A 17454-nucleotide genomic window follows, 5' to 3' on the forward strand; every position below is an offset into this window, starting at 1 on the left:
AAATAGATCCTTTTTCCCTTTGTTTTTTAAAAATATCTTCAGGATCTAGACCTAGCAAGTAGGTGTTCATCTTTTGTTGCCAAATAAAATGCCATTAAAGAAATAATGACATGACTTGCACTTGACTTTGTTTTGAGGGAGGGAGGGCTGTGCAGGTCACCAGCCTCACTTCTCCTCCAGAGCCATCTGAATCCAGTCACCAGATATTCATCAGCATGACTGGAGATGACCCAGGATGAGGCAATTGGGGTTAAGTGACTTGCCCAACGTCACACAGCTAGTGAGTGTCAAGTGTCTGTGGTGAGATTTGAACTCAGGTCCTCCTGACTCCTGCACTGGTGCACTATCCATTGCACTATCAAGCTGCCCTTAGACCTAGCAAGTATCACTGCATCAAAGAACATGCATGGTTTTATAGTTCTTTGGGCATAGTTCCAAATTGCTCTCCAGAATGACTGGTCAGTTCACAGCTACACCAACACTGCATTAGTGTCCCAATTTTTCCACATCCCCTCCAACATCCATCATCCTTTTTTTTTTTTTGTCACATCAGTCAATATGATTTGTGTTCGTCCTTTGTTGCCAAAGAAGACCATGCCATCAGGGAAATAATGGCATGACTTGTACTTGGCTTTGTTTTGAGTGAGGGAGGGCTGTAGGCAGGTCACTAGCCTCACTTCTCCTCCAAAGCCATCTGAATCCAGTGACCAAATATTCATCAGGATGACTGAAGATGACCCAGGATGCACTGGGAGACCTTGGACCCTTTAGGCCAAGGTCTTTGCAGATACTCACTTAGGCAGAGGAAACACCCATTCATTGAATAGGCCTGTTTAAGAAGTAGCCAGGGCATGACCCCTTTAATGAGGCCAAGAAAAAGAAAGACATCAGACTGGGAGGGAAACAACAACAGTTACTACTCATAATCATTGTAAAGCTAGAAGGGTGCAGAAGAGCACTTAGGCACGGGCCCACTGGAGAGGACAGGAGGAGAGGGGAGGACTGAAGAGGGGGTGGGGAAAGGAGAGGAGCCAGTAAAACCCAGGTCAACTGGGCATCTTTTGACCATCCAAATTTACCTTCCTTTGGAGAAGAGAAGGAAGGGGGAGGCAGACAAGAGAGGAGGAGCTGAGTCCCTATTCAGCCAGCTGTGTCTAGTCACAGGATTGTGAGTCAATCTGATAGGTGTGAGGTGGTACCTCAGAGTTGTTTCAATTTGCATTTCTCTGATCAGTTGTGATTTAGAGCATTTTTTCACCTGAATATGGGCAGCTTTGATTTCTTTGTCTAAAAACTGCATAGTCATATCCTTTGACCCCTTATGATTCCTGTACTTAAAGATGTAGGATTGTAGACTCTGTATCTGCATAGAAAACCTCACTGACTTTGCTAATGGAAGAGGTAATGACACTGATTAACAACAGTAATACCCCACCTCTTATATTTTGACAGAACTTATAACACAAAACATTTCTGCAGAAATCATCCTATCTGATTATCCTGACAACTTTCTAAGCCTTTCTAAGGGAATGTACAAGCCTATGTTCTCCTGGTTGAAGCTTGAATAAATTAATAACATTCTTCACATTATATGAATGCCTTCTGTGTGAGTTTAAAAGCCTTTTTTCCCCTAAATAATTATTTGCAAAGTAAAAGTTAGTTTCCCCAGTACATCAGTCAGCTGCTACCTGAATGGCTGTCCAAACCCAAAGAAATCCCTCCTCAGAGGCTGGAACCTATGGAGTTAATAATATCCTGAAAATAAATCAGGATAGGTAATAGGTATAACAAGTAATACTATAAATTTCTACTACTAATAATGTATTATTTTTCCTAGTGTCAGAAAAAATATATATACAATCAGGTGATGATTCAAGTGGACTCCCTTAAGTAATTTAGGGTTTTGGTCAATTTCCACTTAGCTGCATCTCACCTCCCTCCTTCCCAGTGCCATCTCCCGTAAATCCCCAGAGATCAAGCTGAAAAGCAGGGAATGCTATATTCTAGCACATTAAGGAAACAGTAAAAAAACATTTTCCATTGTTTTGTTTTATTGGGTATGGGGAGGCAGGAGATACATCAGTGTGACATTTTTAATGTTGAGGGAAAACCTCATTAGATATCAAAGTCAAAATATGGCCCTATAAATGCTGGCTTCACCTTCTGAAGATTAGGAATTTACTGTAAGATTGTCAATATTGTAATTTCCACAGTTTATAAACTAAAGCGTTGCAGACAAACTTCCTATCTTTAAACAGTTTCAACTGAACTAAAAATGATTTAGCATCAATTTAAATCATTAGTCTGTTTCTTGAACCAAGACATGAAATGGAACTTTTATAGAGCATCCTAAGGCATTTATGTAGCCATGCTGAAAGAACAGTTAATTACTTTCAAGTTGCAAAGACTAGCAAGGCCTGCTGAAATACCATTCAAAATGCACCTCTAGCATAAGGTCATAAGGGTTAGTGATTACACTGATTCCCTTTATACCTTACAAGTATCTAAAATAGACTTGACTTTATTGCTTCATTGTCCCAGAAGGACTATTCTCTTTTAGTCTCCCATTGAGGTAAGGTCCAAATAGGTTACATCAGATGTGAGATCTGAATGAAGACTGGATATATCAGAGTTGAGTATCCAAAGAAACCTATGATCTGGGATGATAGAATCAGTACAAAAATAAAGGAGGTATTTACATTGTGAGCTAATTCTTTCAAAATCCTGAATAAATACAAATCTCAAATTACTAAGATAAAATGATAAACACTAAGGGAAAGAATTCATTAATCAAAATGCAAGTACAAATTGAATTCTTTCTTCAAACATAGACAATCATAAAAAGATATTTTTTCCCCTCCAGGGTGTGATATATTCACATATTCACTATACTTGGACTTTTTATTTTTTTTTCTATCAGACCCTTGATTTAATCCAAATATATACCATCCAGTGTGGATTAGCACATTTCTGCAATTTATAAAGTCTTAAGAAGTTATCTGGGGCACTCAGAGATTATGTGACTTATCCAGGCTCACATAGACATAACACGTCATAAATGAAACTTGAAACCAAGTTCTCCTAAACAAAAGCCTGCATTATACTCTCTGTCACTTTTCCTCTCGTAGAGGTATTATGAAAGTTAAATTAAGAATTTTGATTATGGAATCCTTTATTATTAAGACTTTGGGCCAAAGATTTGGGAGACTTAGAATCTTTCTCTATCCCAGCTACCCAATGGTTGAGAGCCCTTGAGACTCAGTCCTAATTTCTCATTTGCAAAATGCTTAGAGGGAAGGGGAAACAAAATGCATAGTATTTAAGGTTCACCCTAAACTAAAATTTTATAGTATTTTAAAATATTTTCATATTACCAGAGTGCCCTGAAAAAGTAACTGGCTCTCCCTGAAATGTTTAGCATTTAAGATCTGTGCTGTTGTTCAGTTATTTCAAGTGTATCCAACTCTCTGTCATCCCATTTGGGTTCTTCTTGGCAAAGATACTGCAGGGGTTTGCCATTTCCTTCTCCAGTTCATTTTACCAATGAGGAAATGGAGGCAAACAGGATGAAATGACTTGCCCAGAGTCACATAACTATCTGAGGCCAGATCTGAACTCATGAAGATAAAGTCTTCCTAATTGTAAGCCCAGTGCTCTATCCAATACACCACCAACCTGCCCAGCATTGAAGATAGTACCTAACTAATCTGGTAGAAGCTAGCACATTCATGATGAGTATAAATCAGACCTTTATTCCATCAAGAACAAGCTGTCCTTGCTGTTGCATGATTCCCTAAGCTATCTGTACTCCTCTTGGCTCACGCCACTGTTGATCTCCTTTTTCACCTGGTGAGCCCCCAGTAGTGCATATGCTTTATTCATTCCTTGAAAGAGACGTGATAGTCATATATACCTCTAAAGTGATAATATCTCCTATGCAAAAAAAATAAAATAAACTAACAAAAATGTTAATTTCATGCATTTAGAGACAAAAAAAAATGGAGGTCCACATGAGTAATTCATATACTCAATTACATAAAACAAAGCAGTGCTCAAATCAAGAAGAAAAAGTTAAACTCTTCTGTCCCAAAACTCTCATTTTTGGGGAGAGCTAGGTGGCGCAGTGGAAAGAGAGCTGGTCTTAAAGTCAATATGATCTGAGTTCAAATCTGACCTCACACACTTACTGGGCAAATGTGGAATCCCAACATCATCCCAACTGTCTCTAAAACAAACAAACTCTTGCTGTCCTATATCACACCATCCCGTTAGACTACGTTTATGGTAAAAGTAAGTGAAATGGTAGAAATAATGCTATACTTAGAGTCAGGAGACCTGAGTTCGGATTATGACTCTAAAACTTTCTGCCTACCTATGGCTATGGGAAAGTCATTTAGTTTGTCTCAGTCTCACTTTCATCATCCATAAAATGGAAGTAATAATATCTATACTACTTCACATGTGGTTGTAAGGAAAATGTTGCCTTATATTTGGAGTCAAAGGACCTGGGTTTAATGCCTACTTCTGTTATTCCCTGTGGGACTTTGCACAATCAATCAAGTATTTATTTATTATCTACTATACGACAGCTAATGTGGTAAGAGTGAGAAATATAACGATTGTTGTTGTTTAGTTGTTTTCATCACATCCAACTCTTCATGACCATTTTGGGGTTTTCTTGGTAAAGATACTGGAGCAGTTTGTCATTTCCTTCTCCAGTTTCATAGATGAGGAAACCAAAGCAAACAGGGCTAAGTGTCTTCCCTGTAAGCATCTGAGATCATATTTGAATTCAGGTCTTTCTGACTCTAGGCCCACTGCTTTACACTGAGCCACCTAACTGGGAGATATGAGGACAGAAGCAAAATGGCCCCTGTCTTCAAGGAGCCTATGTTCTAAGGGAGGAGACAACATATACACATGAAGGTATACACAAAGCACCTACAAGGCACTCTTGTAGCCAAGTCCTTTTTAACCTCTTTGGGCCCCATTTTCAACTGTAAAATGAGACTACTGGGCTGATGCCCTCCAAGGGTTCTTCCAGCTTTCAATCTATGCTCTTTTGAACCTGATGAAACATATAAATTGGAGCTCATTATTTTTGTGTCAATTGCTGGCCTGAGGATGCTTATTCCATCTTTTTCAGAAAATCACCAAATTTTAGATCTGGAAGAGGCCCTCAGAGGCCATCTGGTCCATCCCACACATTTAATATCATAGCTGACATCTAGAATCTATTTGAAAACCTCCAACAAGATGGAATCCACTATTCATTTCACTTGAATTTGACTGCTCATGTGAGAGAAGAGTAAAACCTCAGTGATACAGATGTTGGGATGAAGGAGGGGAAATGCTAATCATGACAGATCTCAAGGGCCTTCAGCACTAGTTGGTAAAGGGTTAGAAAGAGCCCCAAAGAAAATGATCTATGGAAAGATACTTAAATATTATAGCTAAGGACAAAGATATTGGTTCCAATCCTTTCAAACTTATTCTGAAGAACAGCCAGGTAGGCTTCAGCAGAAAAGAGTCTTTGGAAGATCTGCTATATAAACTACCCACTTACTTACTCTAGGCCCTCCTTCTGTAACCATTCTAATCTAATTGGGGCCATTGAACTTGAGAAAGATAAAGAGAGAGAGAGAGAGAGAGAGAGAGAGAGAGAGAGAGAGAGAGAGAGAGAGAGAGAGAGAGAGACAGGGAGACAGAGACACAGAGACACAGAGAGAGACAGAGACAGAAAGATAGAGAGAGATCATTCAAAAGCCCTCATTCAGGGAAAAAAAAACAAGAAAATAATGTTATTATTTTAACATCAATATTTTCTTTGAATGAAAATAGATTGTGGGGTCCTAATTAGGGAAAAGCCAAAATACACAATAAGAAGTGAAAAGCCTTTGAAAGGTGGAAGCCCAACCATGGTGACCTGCTAAAAAGTCACAACTTCGATTCTGAATAACAAGTGAGATTATTTAAATACCGTGACTGATAAAAGCCATGACATGGACACTGTAACCAGTGCATGTCCAGTACATGACTAGTATACAACCTTGTGTTTGGGCATTTACCCCTCAACATTGACTTAATGCCCAGACTTGGAAATGAGTTCATTACTAAGCAAAACTCCAAATATCTACCAGTCTACAGTGAAGCATCCTATGGTTCCTCCTCCTTTTGTCTCATTTCTGTAATTACCACAAGGATTTGTGGGGGTCTTTGTGAGGATCCACTGAATTGTCTGGCAGCCACCTCAGATTGCCCTTGTTTTATAAGTATTCATTAGGATTTATTAAACTCCTCTAAACAATCTGGAGCCTCTTGGTCTCTTCCTTTGGTATCAAACTCACCCCACAGGTTTCCCCAGCCAGGGGAATTCTGGACCTTGAAAGATTTATCTTTGATCGCTACTACCTACACTAGTAGTTTAGCTCACTTCAGGATGAAAGGATAAAAGACTCTGAAAGATTATTATAACATTTGTTTTTCCTTCCCATTTCCTATAATTCCTATTTCAGAAGTAAGAGCAAGATCACAGCTTATTAAAGGATCGATTCATCTTTATCAGAATCACCCCACCCCATGTTGTTGTTCAGTTGTTTAAGTTGTATCTGACTCTTCATGACTCCATTTAGGGTTTCTCAGCAAAGATACTGGAGTGCTTTGTCATTTTCTTCTCCAGCTCATTTTACAGAGGAGGAAACTGAGGCAAACAGGGTTGAATGACTTGCCCAGGGTCACACAGCTAGCAAGTGTCTGTGATCACATTTGAACTCATGTCTTCTTGTCCTTCCAGTCCTTAGTTCTATCCACTGGGTCAGCTGCCCTCACCTAAGCCCATAGATGAGAAAAAATACAAACTTTATATCTGCACATAAAAAGATTAGGTAGGCATATAGCAGATATACATGTATCTCATGTTTTAAGAAAATATATGCATGGGTTATGGCTAATGTTCAGCAATAGAATAATTTCCAATATTTAATGCCTACCATTATAATTTAATGAATTTAAATTGCATCTGTACTTATTAAGTGCCATTATTAAATGACCATAAAAATATTCAACAAATACATCTGGAGCACAACCCATAGAGTACTGTGTGAAGCACTGAAGGACATACAAAGATAAATCCCTCAGAGAGCTTATAATCTATCAGTTCAATCATTTCAAATGCTGGCTATAAGCCAAAAGAACAAAATTCTTCATGTCCTATCTTCATCGATTATTGGTCTATATATTTATAATTCAGATTTCAAACTCCGTGTGACCATCTGAAGGCTTTATATTTTAGCACTGCACACTGAAGCTCAACCAGACCTACAGGTGTTGAGGTCATTTATTACATTAGAATATTATTGAATATTTTCTGTCCCTTAGCTACTTAATATTAATGCACACATACAAAGAGAAATTGGAGTTAGCAAAAACATACATTTGGAGTAGAGGACAAACTTATAATGGTTGAGTTTCACATTCTTTTCATAGAAACCACTACGTAATTAGGGACCTCTGGAGAATTTCTTGATGCCAAAAATGCATAACAAACAAAAAAATGCAGGAAAAAACAGCTAATTAATTTGCATGATAACCAGGGCCATTATAGGAGCTGAAAGACCTTTTATCATCCCTTTTTCTACTAAAGCTTCCCTAGAAGTTTTGCTTGCTTGAGGCTATAGAAATGATTTTACAGCATCATAAGCTTGAACATGCCCAATCATGTGGGTACAGTGCCACATGTGCTCCCTACACTTGGGCACCATCATGAATGGTCTCTGAACTCATGTTCTCTGTCTGTATCTACTTTCCTACTCATGGCGAAAGTCGCAGAGGTGCAAGTGCAGGAATTCATGCTATATTTTGAAGCAAATGCTAACGTGGACCTAAAGTATATCTCAAATCTAGAATAGTATTAAGGCAGAGTATGCATATGTATACATATACGTATTTATATGTATGTGACATGTGGACATCCATATATTCATATACATGTATCCATATCTATGTATATGTGAATGTATATGTATACACACGTGTATTTCTGTTACTAAAAATATATTTCTATTACTAGTCAACCAAAGGGTGTATCAAATCAAAGAAAACAAATGGAGCCTGCAGTGGGAGGAGTTCACTGAATGGGTGGAATAGGAAGAGGCCAGCTACAGCAGAGCTGAGAGGAAATTAGAGTCTAGCAGAGCTAGGAAGGATTCAGGCAAGCAGGCAGCTGGCTAGTGTGAGTGAAGGAGCTTGTTTCTGATTTTGTTTAAGGAGTTGGTTTGTGGGAAGCCTCACAGGGAGGCTTGGGGATGGTTTTGTCATCTGCACTGTCATTGTATATAGATTTTTGCTACTATGATGGATTTGGCTTTCTGGGGTCTGAATAAATGTTTTGGTTCTGTCTTCCATATGGAGAGTCTGTTGTTTTTCATGATTCAGAACTGCACCAGGATATTCATGGCCACTGTGGGTGCTGTGAATATCACATTGGTGCTACATATATGTATACATAAGCAATGAAGAAAATCAAGTTATCTCTCTGGTTTTCTAGAGAGGAATACAAATGAGTTCCCATAAGCCATGTGAAACAATGAGATGGAACACCAACAGTTTACATAGTTTTTTCTGGATCAGGAAAAGATTTCCTTAGCTGAAGGACATTAGAAACTTGTGAAATAACCCTTGGCCAGCTCAAGAAAAATAATCCCTTTCCTCCTTTCATTTCCTTGTCTACTTGGTCAATAATGACTTAACTTTCCTGTCATGCAAAATAAAGCCATAGATGGTTACTGAAACATAGTGAATTTTAACACCATTTTATCAATATTGTTTGTGTGATGTGACTGGGCATTTTTATATGAACATTGCTTGGTTTTATTAACCACCCTCCTGTCATAAACACTCCTGTCTGGTGAATATTTGCATTTTAAGTGGTTTTCTATCAGTAAATAATGTTCATTCCTTAAATAAATTTATAGGTTGTAATCACTGCATATGGACTTGGCAGAAGCATTCGCCAAGAGCACATTCATTCCCACTGCAAACAAGCAAGAAAACATAAATAAAATATAGCTTTCAAAACATAACCCATGTGCAAAATATGTATTTAAAATGCAATTTGTCAACATGGACTTTTATAGACTTGGTTTTCAGAAGAAGCAGGTACGTCTGAGCTTTAAAAATGTAATGAACTAACAAGTCTACAATGTGTACTTATTTCACTATAGGAGTCTAGAAGATTGAAAAAAAATCAAATACCTTTAACTACCAATTCTGCATAGTTTGATATGCCAACACCTCCTTCCGTGCGTATCATACAACGATAGTTTCCAGCATCTTGTTTTGTTGTATTCACAACATTAAAGGAGGCAGTAAATCGACGAGGACTTGTCACTTTGATTTCCTTTAGAGGTGCATCCCTTACATCGATGCCCTGCATAGGGGTAGGGAAATGACAAGGTAAGGAGAGAAAGAGAAAGAAAGTTATATTTTAAGGTGAAAAAATACAAAACATTTAAGAGTAACCCTCATAACCAAACTTCAAAAATACCCAATGGAATAGTACAGATGTTACTCTCATACAGACCTCAGTTAAAGCATTCATTATCTAGAGGCAACTGTTCAGGGAGAGCAGCTGGTAAGGGTTCTGAAATTCTGCCATCCTAAACACTTTAGAGCTTGAGTGATAGTGATTTAAGAGAGTGGGCATTTGTCTGTTGGTTTTTTCTTTCTTTTTTTTAATCCAGAATATTAATTTGGTTAAATTATTTCTACTCAAAATAAAAAAAAAAAAGATACTACATAAATTTCTTTCCCATTCCTGCCCCCCCCACCTCTTTCTTTTGCATAAAGAACTTAAATTGCAAAATCTTTCAGTTCTTTAATGAACTAACAAATAGCTTTTTCAGTGCACTTTGGCTTTTTTAAATGTTTGCGTAGTTAATCAAGTAAGCTACATTCTACTCTATTATTGCCCTCACTTTGCATATGAATACAGAATCACATAAATCCTCACAAGGATTAAAATCACAGAATGAATCATAACGCGGTTAGAATATACCATGACCAGACCAAATACCATGGAGGTCCAGATGCTGGGCCAAGACACACCAAATAAAGGGTCTAGGATCCAGGAAGTACAGGTATGGACTTGAGGGATAAGTCTCAAGTGTGATGTACAGGACCAAGAACATAGTAATATTTTATTTAATACCTTGTTTAACTTAATATACATTCTCTTTATATATAAAAAAACACTGTACGTACGAAAGAAGCTCATTTTTTCTCTACAAGTCTCTTGTTCATTTCTGTGTATTGAAATGTTTGCATTTATTGATGATTATGTTCATAAGGCAAAAAAAATTTAAAGAAATAAAATAATGATGATGTACATAGTATATACCCAATAAATACATTTTAAATAGCGATTGTTTGATAGTAATCTCTCAGACATAAAGAAGGGATTCTGTTAGGAAACTAAGATAAAGTTTAAGAAGCAGTATACTGTAACCTTGTAAATAGTATGTCTATTCAATATCTGTTGAATAATTGACCAGCTAGGGCAGCTATTGGGCAGCTAGGTTAGTGCAGTGCATAGAGCTCTGGGCCTGGAGTCAAGAAAACCTGAGTTCAAATTTGGCTTCAGAGATTTATTAGCTGTGTTACCTTGAGCAAATCACTTAGCCCTCTTTGCCTCAGTTTCTTCATCTGTAAAATCAACTGGAGAAGGAAATGGCAATCCACCCAAGTATCTTTGCTAAGAAAACCCCAAATGGAGCCAAGAAGAAAGAGAAACGCCTGAACCACAACCACAACTGACCGAAGTCCAAAGCCTGCGCTTCTTTCAACTTCTATTTTTATTGATGACATTACAATCTTTCCAGGCACCTGAACTCAAAACTTTGATATCACCATTTAACTCTTGCCCTCTTACTCTACTGATTTGACTTGGGCACTATTTCTTGGCCTTCACCTTCTGTAAATTATCTCCTAAATTTCAATGGTCATCCTAACTGCCTCCATTCTCACCCCTGAAAGTGACAGACTAGATGAAGATGAAATATAAGACAGAAGCACCTGTTATACACTAAATACTCTACCCTACTATTCAAGAAACCTTATACCTTGAAATATACTTTTTTCCAATGTTAGAAATCTGCATTGTTCACTAACAAATTGAAGGCCTAATAACAAAATAGATTTCAGTTGTGTAATTAGAACATTTGGTTGTTAACAAAAAGAAATTAACTTTATAATGTTATTTGTAAGCATTAAAAGAGGCAAATAATAGACGTGTAAAACAGTCTTCTACATAATGCATGATGCCAAAGGCAATGTGAATCTGGACATTAATGTCAAAATGCTAGGCTAATAAAATATTAGTGAATGATTAGCTTTATCTCTGCATAATTACAAATTGAGTTCCTTCTTATTCCTTTAAAAAGTTACTATGTGCCAAAATAATTTCAAGTTTAAGAAAAAATCAAGAGTATGGAATTTTATATGTGGCAATTATATTATTCACTATAGTCACTGAATAAAGAAGTCAATCAATTGGCATTAATTAAGCACCTACATCCTACCAGGAACTGTGCTAAATGTTGGGGATACAAAGAAAGATGAAGGTAAGGAGACAGGGACTTAAATCTCACGGTCACATGCAAATAACTGCATAACAAACAAGATCTACACATGATAAACTGGCAGTAATCTCACAAGGAAGGTATTAGGATTAAAGAGGACTGACCAAGTTTCTTGCAGAAAGAGGGACTTTAACATGTGAAGGAAGCAGGGAATCTAGGAGGTAGAGAAGAAGAATTATTTATTCCCAGTCATGGGAGACACCAGTGAAAATGCTCAGTGTCAGAAAGAGTAGAGCATCCCTTGTGTGGAGGGAGCAAGGAGGACTGGATCAAATGGTATATGCAAGAGAGCTAGGATGGCCTAGAGTGGGCAGAGACTTGAGGTAGGGGAGACCAACCAGGCATTTGCAATATATCCAGTCATGAGGTGATAAGGGCCCAACTGCTTCAAGGTCATGTCAGTATCAGAGGAAAGAAGGCAATATATAAGAGGTGATTTGAAGGTGAAAAATGGAAGATCTAACCAGGACTATTGTGAGCATGGGTGACTGGGAGGATGACAATATCCTCCACAGTGATAAGGAAGTTAGTTAAAGGGGAGGGTTTGGAGGGAAAGATAATGAGTTACGTTTTGGACATGTTAAGTTTAAAACACAGGACATCCACTTTGAGATGTCTAACAGGCAACTGGAGAGAGAGCCTGGAAGTTGGGAGAGAAGTTGGAGCTATTAGAAAAAGAGATGAGAGTCTTCAACAGAGAGATAACCAAATCAAAAACCTGGCAAAAACTGGCCCTCCTGATGGCTGGTCTGGATTTCTCATACTCTGAACCATGAGAAGTTCTGTAGGAAATGATTGGTCCAAGTTCAGACACAAATATGTTTCTCTCCATACAAGGACATCAATTTACTTCAAAGTGCATCGTTTCTCTTGGAGGGCCAATAAATATTCACTTGAAATTATTTTGAGAAAGCTGTATTTTAAAGTTGTACTTGTTTCATGCTTTCAAAATAAAAAAAAAAAACCTGTAAAAATAATGCTAAATTTTAAAATGGTTTCATGTCACACTTTTAACCTAAAAGATAAATGGCCACAACAAGCAACCCTGTTCAAGAGTCAGTCAAAAACTATATTAAATAGTTACTACGACAGGTATTGTCAGAAGTATATCTCATAGCCTTATGGCTGAAATAGTTCGATTATCTTTAATGGAGATGACATGAAGCGAAGACAAATTAACAAAGCAAAATATTTATCCTGGCTAATTTCAAATAAACGACTACATGTGAATTTCACCCAAAATCTGAAAAAAATACAGTGTCTTTCCTTATACATTCTTTCTTATAACTCCTAAGTGTTGCTGTGAAAGGCAAAGATGACTACTAGCTCGATCCTCTTCCCTCTGTGAAGGCAGCAGGAACAGAATTCTCCCACTGCCTCTATGTATCTCTTCATAAGGACAGGCTTAGAATGTGCACTTCTATTCTGGTCCCTGCCGTCTTCTCTGGTCTACAGGTGTCTTTTTCTTTCTGAAGACTGACAGGAAAGGGAAATTTCACACCCAAAGGGACCCACACAACAGACTCTTTAAATGTCAACAATCACCTTTCTTAGGTCCATAAGCAATAGCCCCAGATTAACCTGGAATTCTCTCTGTGTTCCTTTGCAGAATTTAGAAAGTTATTAATAAGTACAAAATAGACTATCATGGTACATCAACCCCCACATGGCATCTGGCCACCAGGCTGAAAAGGGGAACGTTGTTGTTGTTCAGTCATGTCCAATTTTTTGTGACCCCATTGGGGTTTTCTTGGCAAAGATGCTAGAATAGGTTTGCCATTTCCTTCTCTGGTTCATTTTACAGATGAGGCACGGAAGTAACGAAAGTTAAGTGACTTGAACAGGGTCACAAAGCTAGTACGGGTATGAGGTCACATTTGAACTCTGGAAGATTTATCTTCCTGATTTCAGGTCCAGCACTCTGTGTGCTATGGTGACACCTACCTATCCCAAGGAAAACTTACAGATACTTACATCAGAAGCTAAACTCCCAGGATCATTACTTTGGTAAACACTGACTACAATTGGAGTAATCTCTTTTATGTAGAAAAAAAATAAATACTATCAAAAAAACCATTGGACGGTAAAGAATAGTCCAAAAGGAAGAAGCTTTGAATTAACATTTCAGCTAGAAAGGATCAAAGGAGAAGAGAAAAAATAGAGGAGAAAGAAGCCACTTTCTCAGCCAATTAGATTCATGCAGAGATAAGGGAAATTCCACCAATGTTGAATTTATCTACCATCCTAGTTCTCTGGTTGCTGCAGGTACATATGGTGAACTAAAATGAGGGCTTCCATAGTGGAGCCCAGACCCACCCAACACCATTATGTCACCTCTGCCATAGTTACCTACCTGCCATTCTGCTTTTCTTTCTCCCAAATCTCCTCAAAACTTATTCAAGTTATCCACAGAGCTGTGTTGTTTCCACAGTTTGGTTTCCAAATTATATGAGAGTTCCTTGGTTAATTAGGGATAGGGGGAGACAAAATTCCAAATCCCAGAATTCTTATTAAAAGTTAAACAATTTCCTCTTTTAAGTCTCTATCACTTACTCTCTGACCATCGAAAGTAGCAGATAATTTTGTTAAACAAGGGATGACTCTCTGGGAGTAGATGGAATACAGTGAGGAAAAAATAGGCGATATATTATAAAATATAGCAATAAAATTTATGTATTTTTAATATACTAGCTCTCAGAGCTGTCTGACTTGCTTGTCTCTCTGGAGGGCATGGCAAATCTTTAGGAAGGGTGTAATAATTTCAGTAGGCTTCCTGCCACACAAAAATCAAATCCTCTAAGTTATCCAGTCAAAGTAAGACCTTCAATAACAGCTAAAAGCATACTTTTCTACCATCAGGTAATCTGCATATTAACTAGTTATCAGTTGCTCAGGCATTCCCCCAGGCAGGAAATCAGCTCGACTACTACTCTACTACCACAGAAGAATAGCCCTCTTCTTCCCCAGTGTCTGCTCATACTTGAGCCATAGAAGAACCCTGTGGTAGTCCACTGGATTTAGTCAACTGGGGTACCTGTTTCCATGGGCACCCCACTGGACCTGACCTACTTTCACCTGCCCTTATATTACTACGTAGCAGCCTCCGTTCCACCTACCCCTCCACCATAGTGCCTATATGTCCTGTACATAAAACTTGCTTGCTTTATTTTCTCTGTTAGTTCTTGAATAACACTGTATATTGTTTTGTGCAGCTGTACCTCCTAGTCAGAGCAGTACTCTCTTCATAAAGCATCTGGCACTAGCTAGAGCTAAATGTCAAGAGAGACAAGGACACTCTAAGTACAAGAAGGATGTGGAGGTGAGCAAGAACAATGGGCACAAGGGAGAAGAAGGAAGACGGAATCCAAAGATCACCTGATCCAGTAAGCAAGGAATCAAGCTGAAATGGCCAGCCAGCTCCTCCTTCCCTCCCGAGACCAGCTAGTTACAGTGAATTACAAAGAGGCAAGAAAACAAAAAATACAGACCAGTCAGTACTTGATACACTAGTATAGAATACTCCTTAAATGTCCCAAGGAAAGAAAAATGAGGATTAGTATTTTAAGAAGAGTTCAAACGATGTCAAACATGAACCCTTATTAATATTTTTGAACTAATATTAGCATGTGTGAACTACATTTATGTAACTTGCAATATACATTTTAAAGGAAGATATATATGCAGAACTATGGACTGGTTTCATGTTGAAAACTCTTGGACAGTGGAAAAAATGTCAGTTTATTCTTGGGATAGAGGAAACAACATATAAAGAAGTCTAAACTTTTATTACTGATATTTTAGATATGTTTTTAATGATTGTTAGGTTAATGTATTTCTTTATCCATACCACTTTTGTTGTAAGAAAATCATATTTTGGTTTCTTTAGCAAAGAAATATAAACTGCAAAATATATACATTCCCTAACATCATGGGATATAATCTTCTGCAAACTACTTTGTGTGTTTTTGCTCTTATATACATGCATATTATACAAAACACAGATTTTTAAGACCTAGAAAAAATGGTCATGTCCAGCTTATACACTTAGCTGAACATAAAAATCTAATTAAACTAAGCTAAGCATGTACAATCATAAATATTATATTTCCACTAAAATGTCGAATGAGTATTAGGGTGGAAAGCAATATCTAAATCCCTACAAGGTTAATCACTCAAACTCAAGTACACCCATTACAATTTATGGAAGCATAGTAACTTTGGTAAGTATATTTTTCCTGTTGACAAATACATCTGCATAAGGACTAGAAAGCAAAAGTGGATAGTAACAGGGAGAGGGCTATAAGAGATGGCAGAGAAAGTTAAAGTAAAAATAAAAGGAAAATGGGAAGGGAGGGAGAAAAAGAAAGGGAGATGACAAAAGGCAGTTGATACTTAGAAAGGTTTTGTCCAGAGAGGAAAAAAAATTAAAATGTAGACCCAGATATACAGCATGATAAATGTCTTTCTTCTCATCTTCACAGAGCTAGAGCATCTCCTCTTGACAAACTATTCAACACATTTCATTATGTTCCTTTGCAGGAGAGAATTAGAAATTAACAAAGATTAGCAATCACTCTGTATCTCTGGGCCTTAGTTTCCACATATGTGAAAAGAGGATTTTCCGCTCAATGCTCACTCAGTTTAAACACCCCAGTTAGTTTAAAAATTCTATGTGGATTCAGCTAATGTCTTCTCATATTATCATTCTACACAAGAAAGAATCTCATATAACTGATGAAAAACGTTAAAAATCATGAGTTACATTACTCGCTACTTTAAAATATAGGGCTGCAAAAATATTGCATGCGTATCATTTGTTAACTTAATAAAACACCATACTGATGCTTAACTTTAAATTATATTAATGGGTTAAACTCATGTCTGAAAATGCAACTGTCTTAAAATGCATTTTTTTCAATTTCATCAAGCTAGAAGAAAAACAAAAAGAGTGATAGTTATTTAAATTAGACTTACAGCCATCTTTATGCAATGGATTAACTCTAAGACTTCTAAATGAGCAGTAATTTGCCAGCAATATATATATATTCATATATATATATATATTCATATATATATATATATATATATATATATATATATATATATATATATATATGAACCTTTCAGAAATAGTTTTAGCAAAAATCAGCTGTGATTGAAAAAAAATTTCAGTTTTGGAATGTTAGCAGCACTCAGAGCAAATTAATCAATTTCAGGGTATTTTAGAATAGCTCTGCTCAAGCAGGCTCAGAGGCAAGAAACATAGGATCAGTCACCCATGCCTAACCATACAGGTAGGGATTAAGCAGCTTTTCCATTTACTTAATAAGGGGGAAAACAGTCTACGCTATTCAGCTTTCAGATATGCCCATTTGTAAAATGATTATTAAATTCTTGCTACTGGATCACTACTATCTGCAGTGCCTGAAGTAATTCCATTTAAAACATTTCACATAATTTAAATTAAATAGTAATTTGGTATCTTAACAAAAACTGCTTCCTAGAGTTCTTTTCATTCTGATAATTAAGATAACAAGGCCTTTGAATTTCTCAACCCTTTTATAACCAAGACAACTACAGTTTTTGTCAATTTTGATTAGAGAAGATTTAAGACCCCAAATTATGTTCTTCTTGTTCCATTAACATATATGAACAAGCACATTTCAATCATCTCATGGATTACTTTATGAAAGACAGAAACGTTTAAGTTATAGTGTCATGGTCATATAAACTAAGATGTGGTTCAGTCTGACTGATATACCATTTTTTAAACCTATCACTCAATCCTTAAATTTTATATGAATGTTCATGAGCATGA

The 17454-nt window shown here is 37.1% G+C and overlaps 1 protein-coding gene across 8 annotated transcripts in view; it reads right to left on the reverse strand.

The window, feature by feature from the left end:
- Window positions 1-17454, reverse strand: part of PTPRM (protein tyrosine phosphatase receptor type M) — a 984934-nt gene that overhangs the window by 579395 nt on the left and 388085 nt on the right. For all 8 annotated transcript variants that reach the window (XM_072604258.1, XM_072604256.1, XM_072604255.1 and 5 more), the window contains one exon: window positions 9253-9427. In XM_072604258.1, the coding sequence (XP_072460359.1) occupies window positions 9253-9427 (175 nt within the window). The remainder of the gene's footprint in view (window positions 1-9252; window positions 9428-17454) is intronic.

This window comes from Notamacropus eugenii, chromosome 4 (genome assembly GCF_028372415.1).
Source record: "Notamacropus eugenii isolate mMacEug1 chromosome 4, mMacEug1.pri_v2, whole genome shotgun sequence".
Lineage (NCBI taxonomy): Eukaryota > Metazoa > Chordata > Mammalia > Diprotodontia > Macropodidae > Notamacropus > Notamacropus eugenii.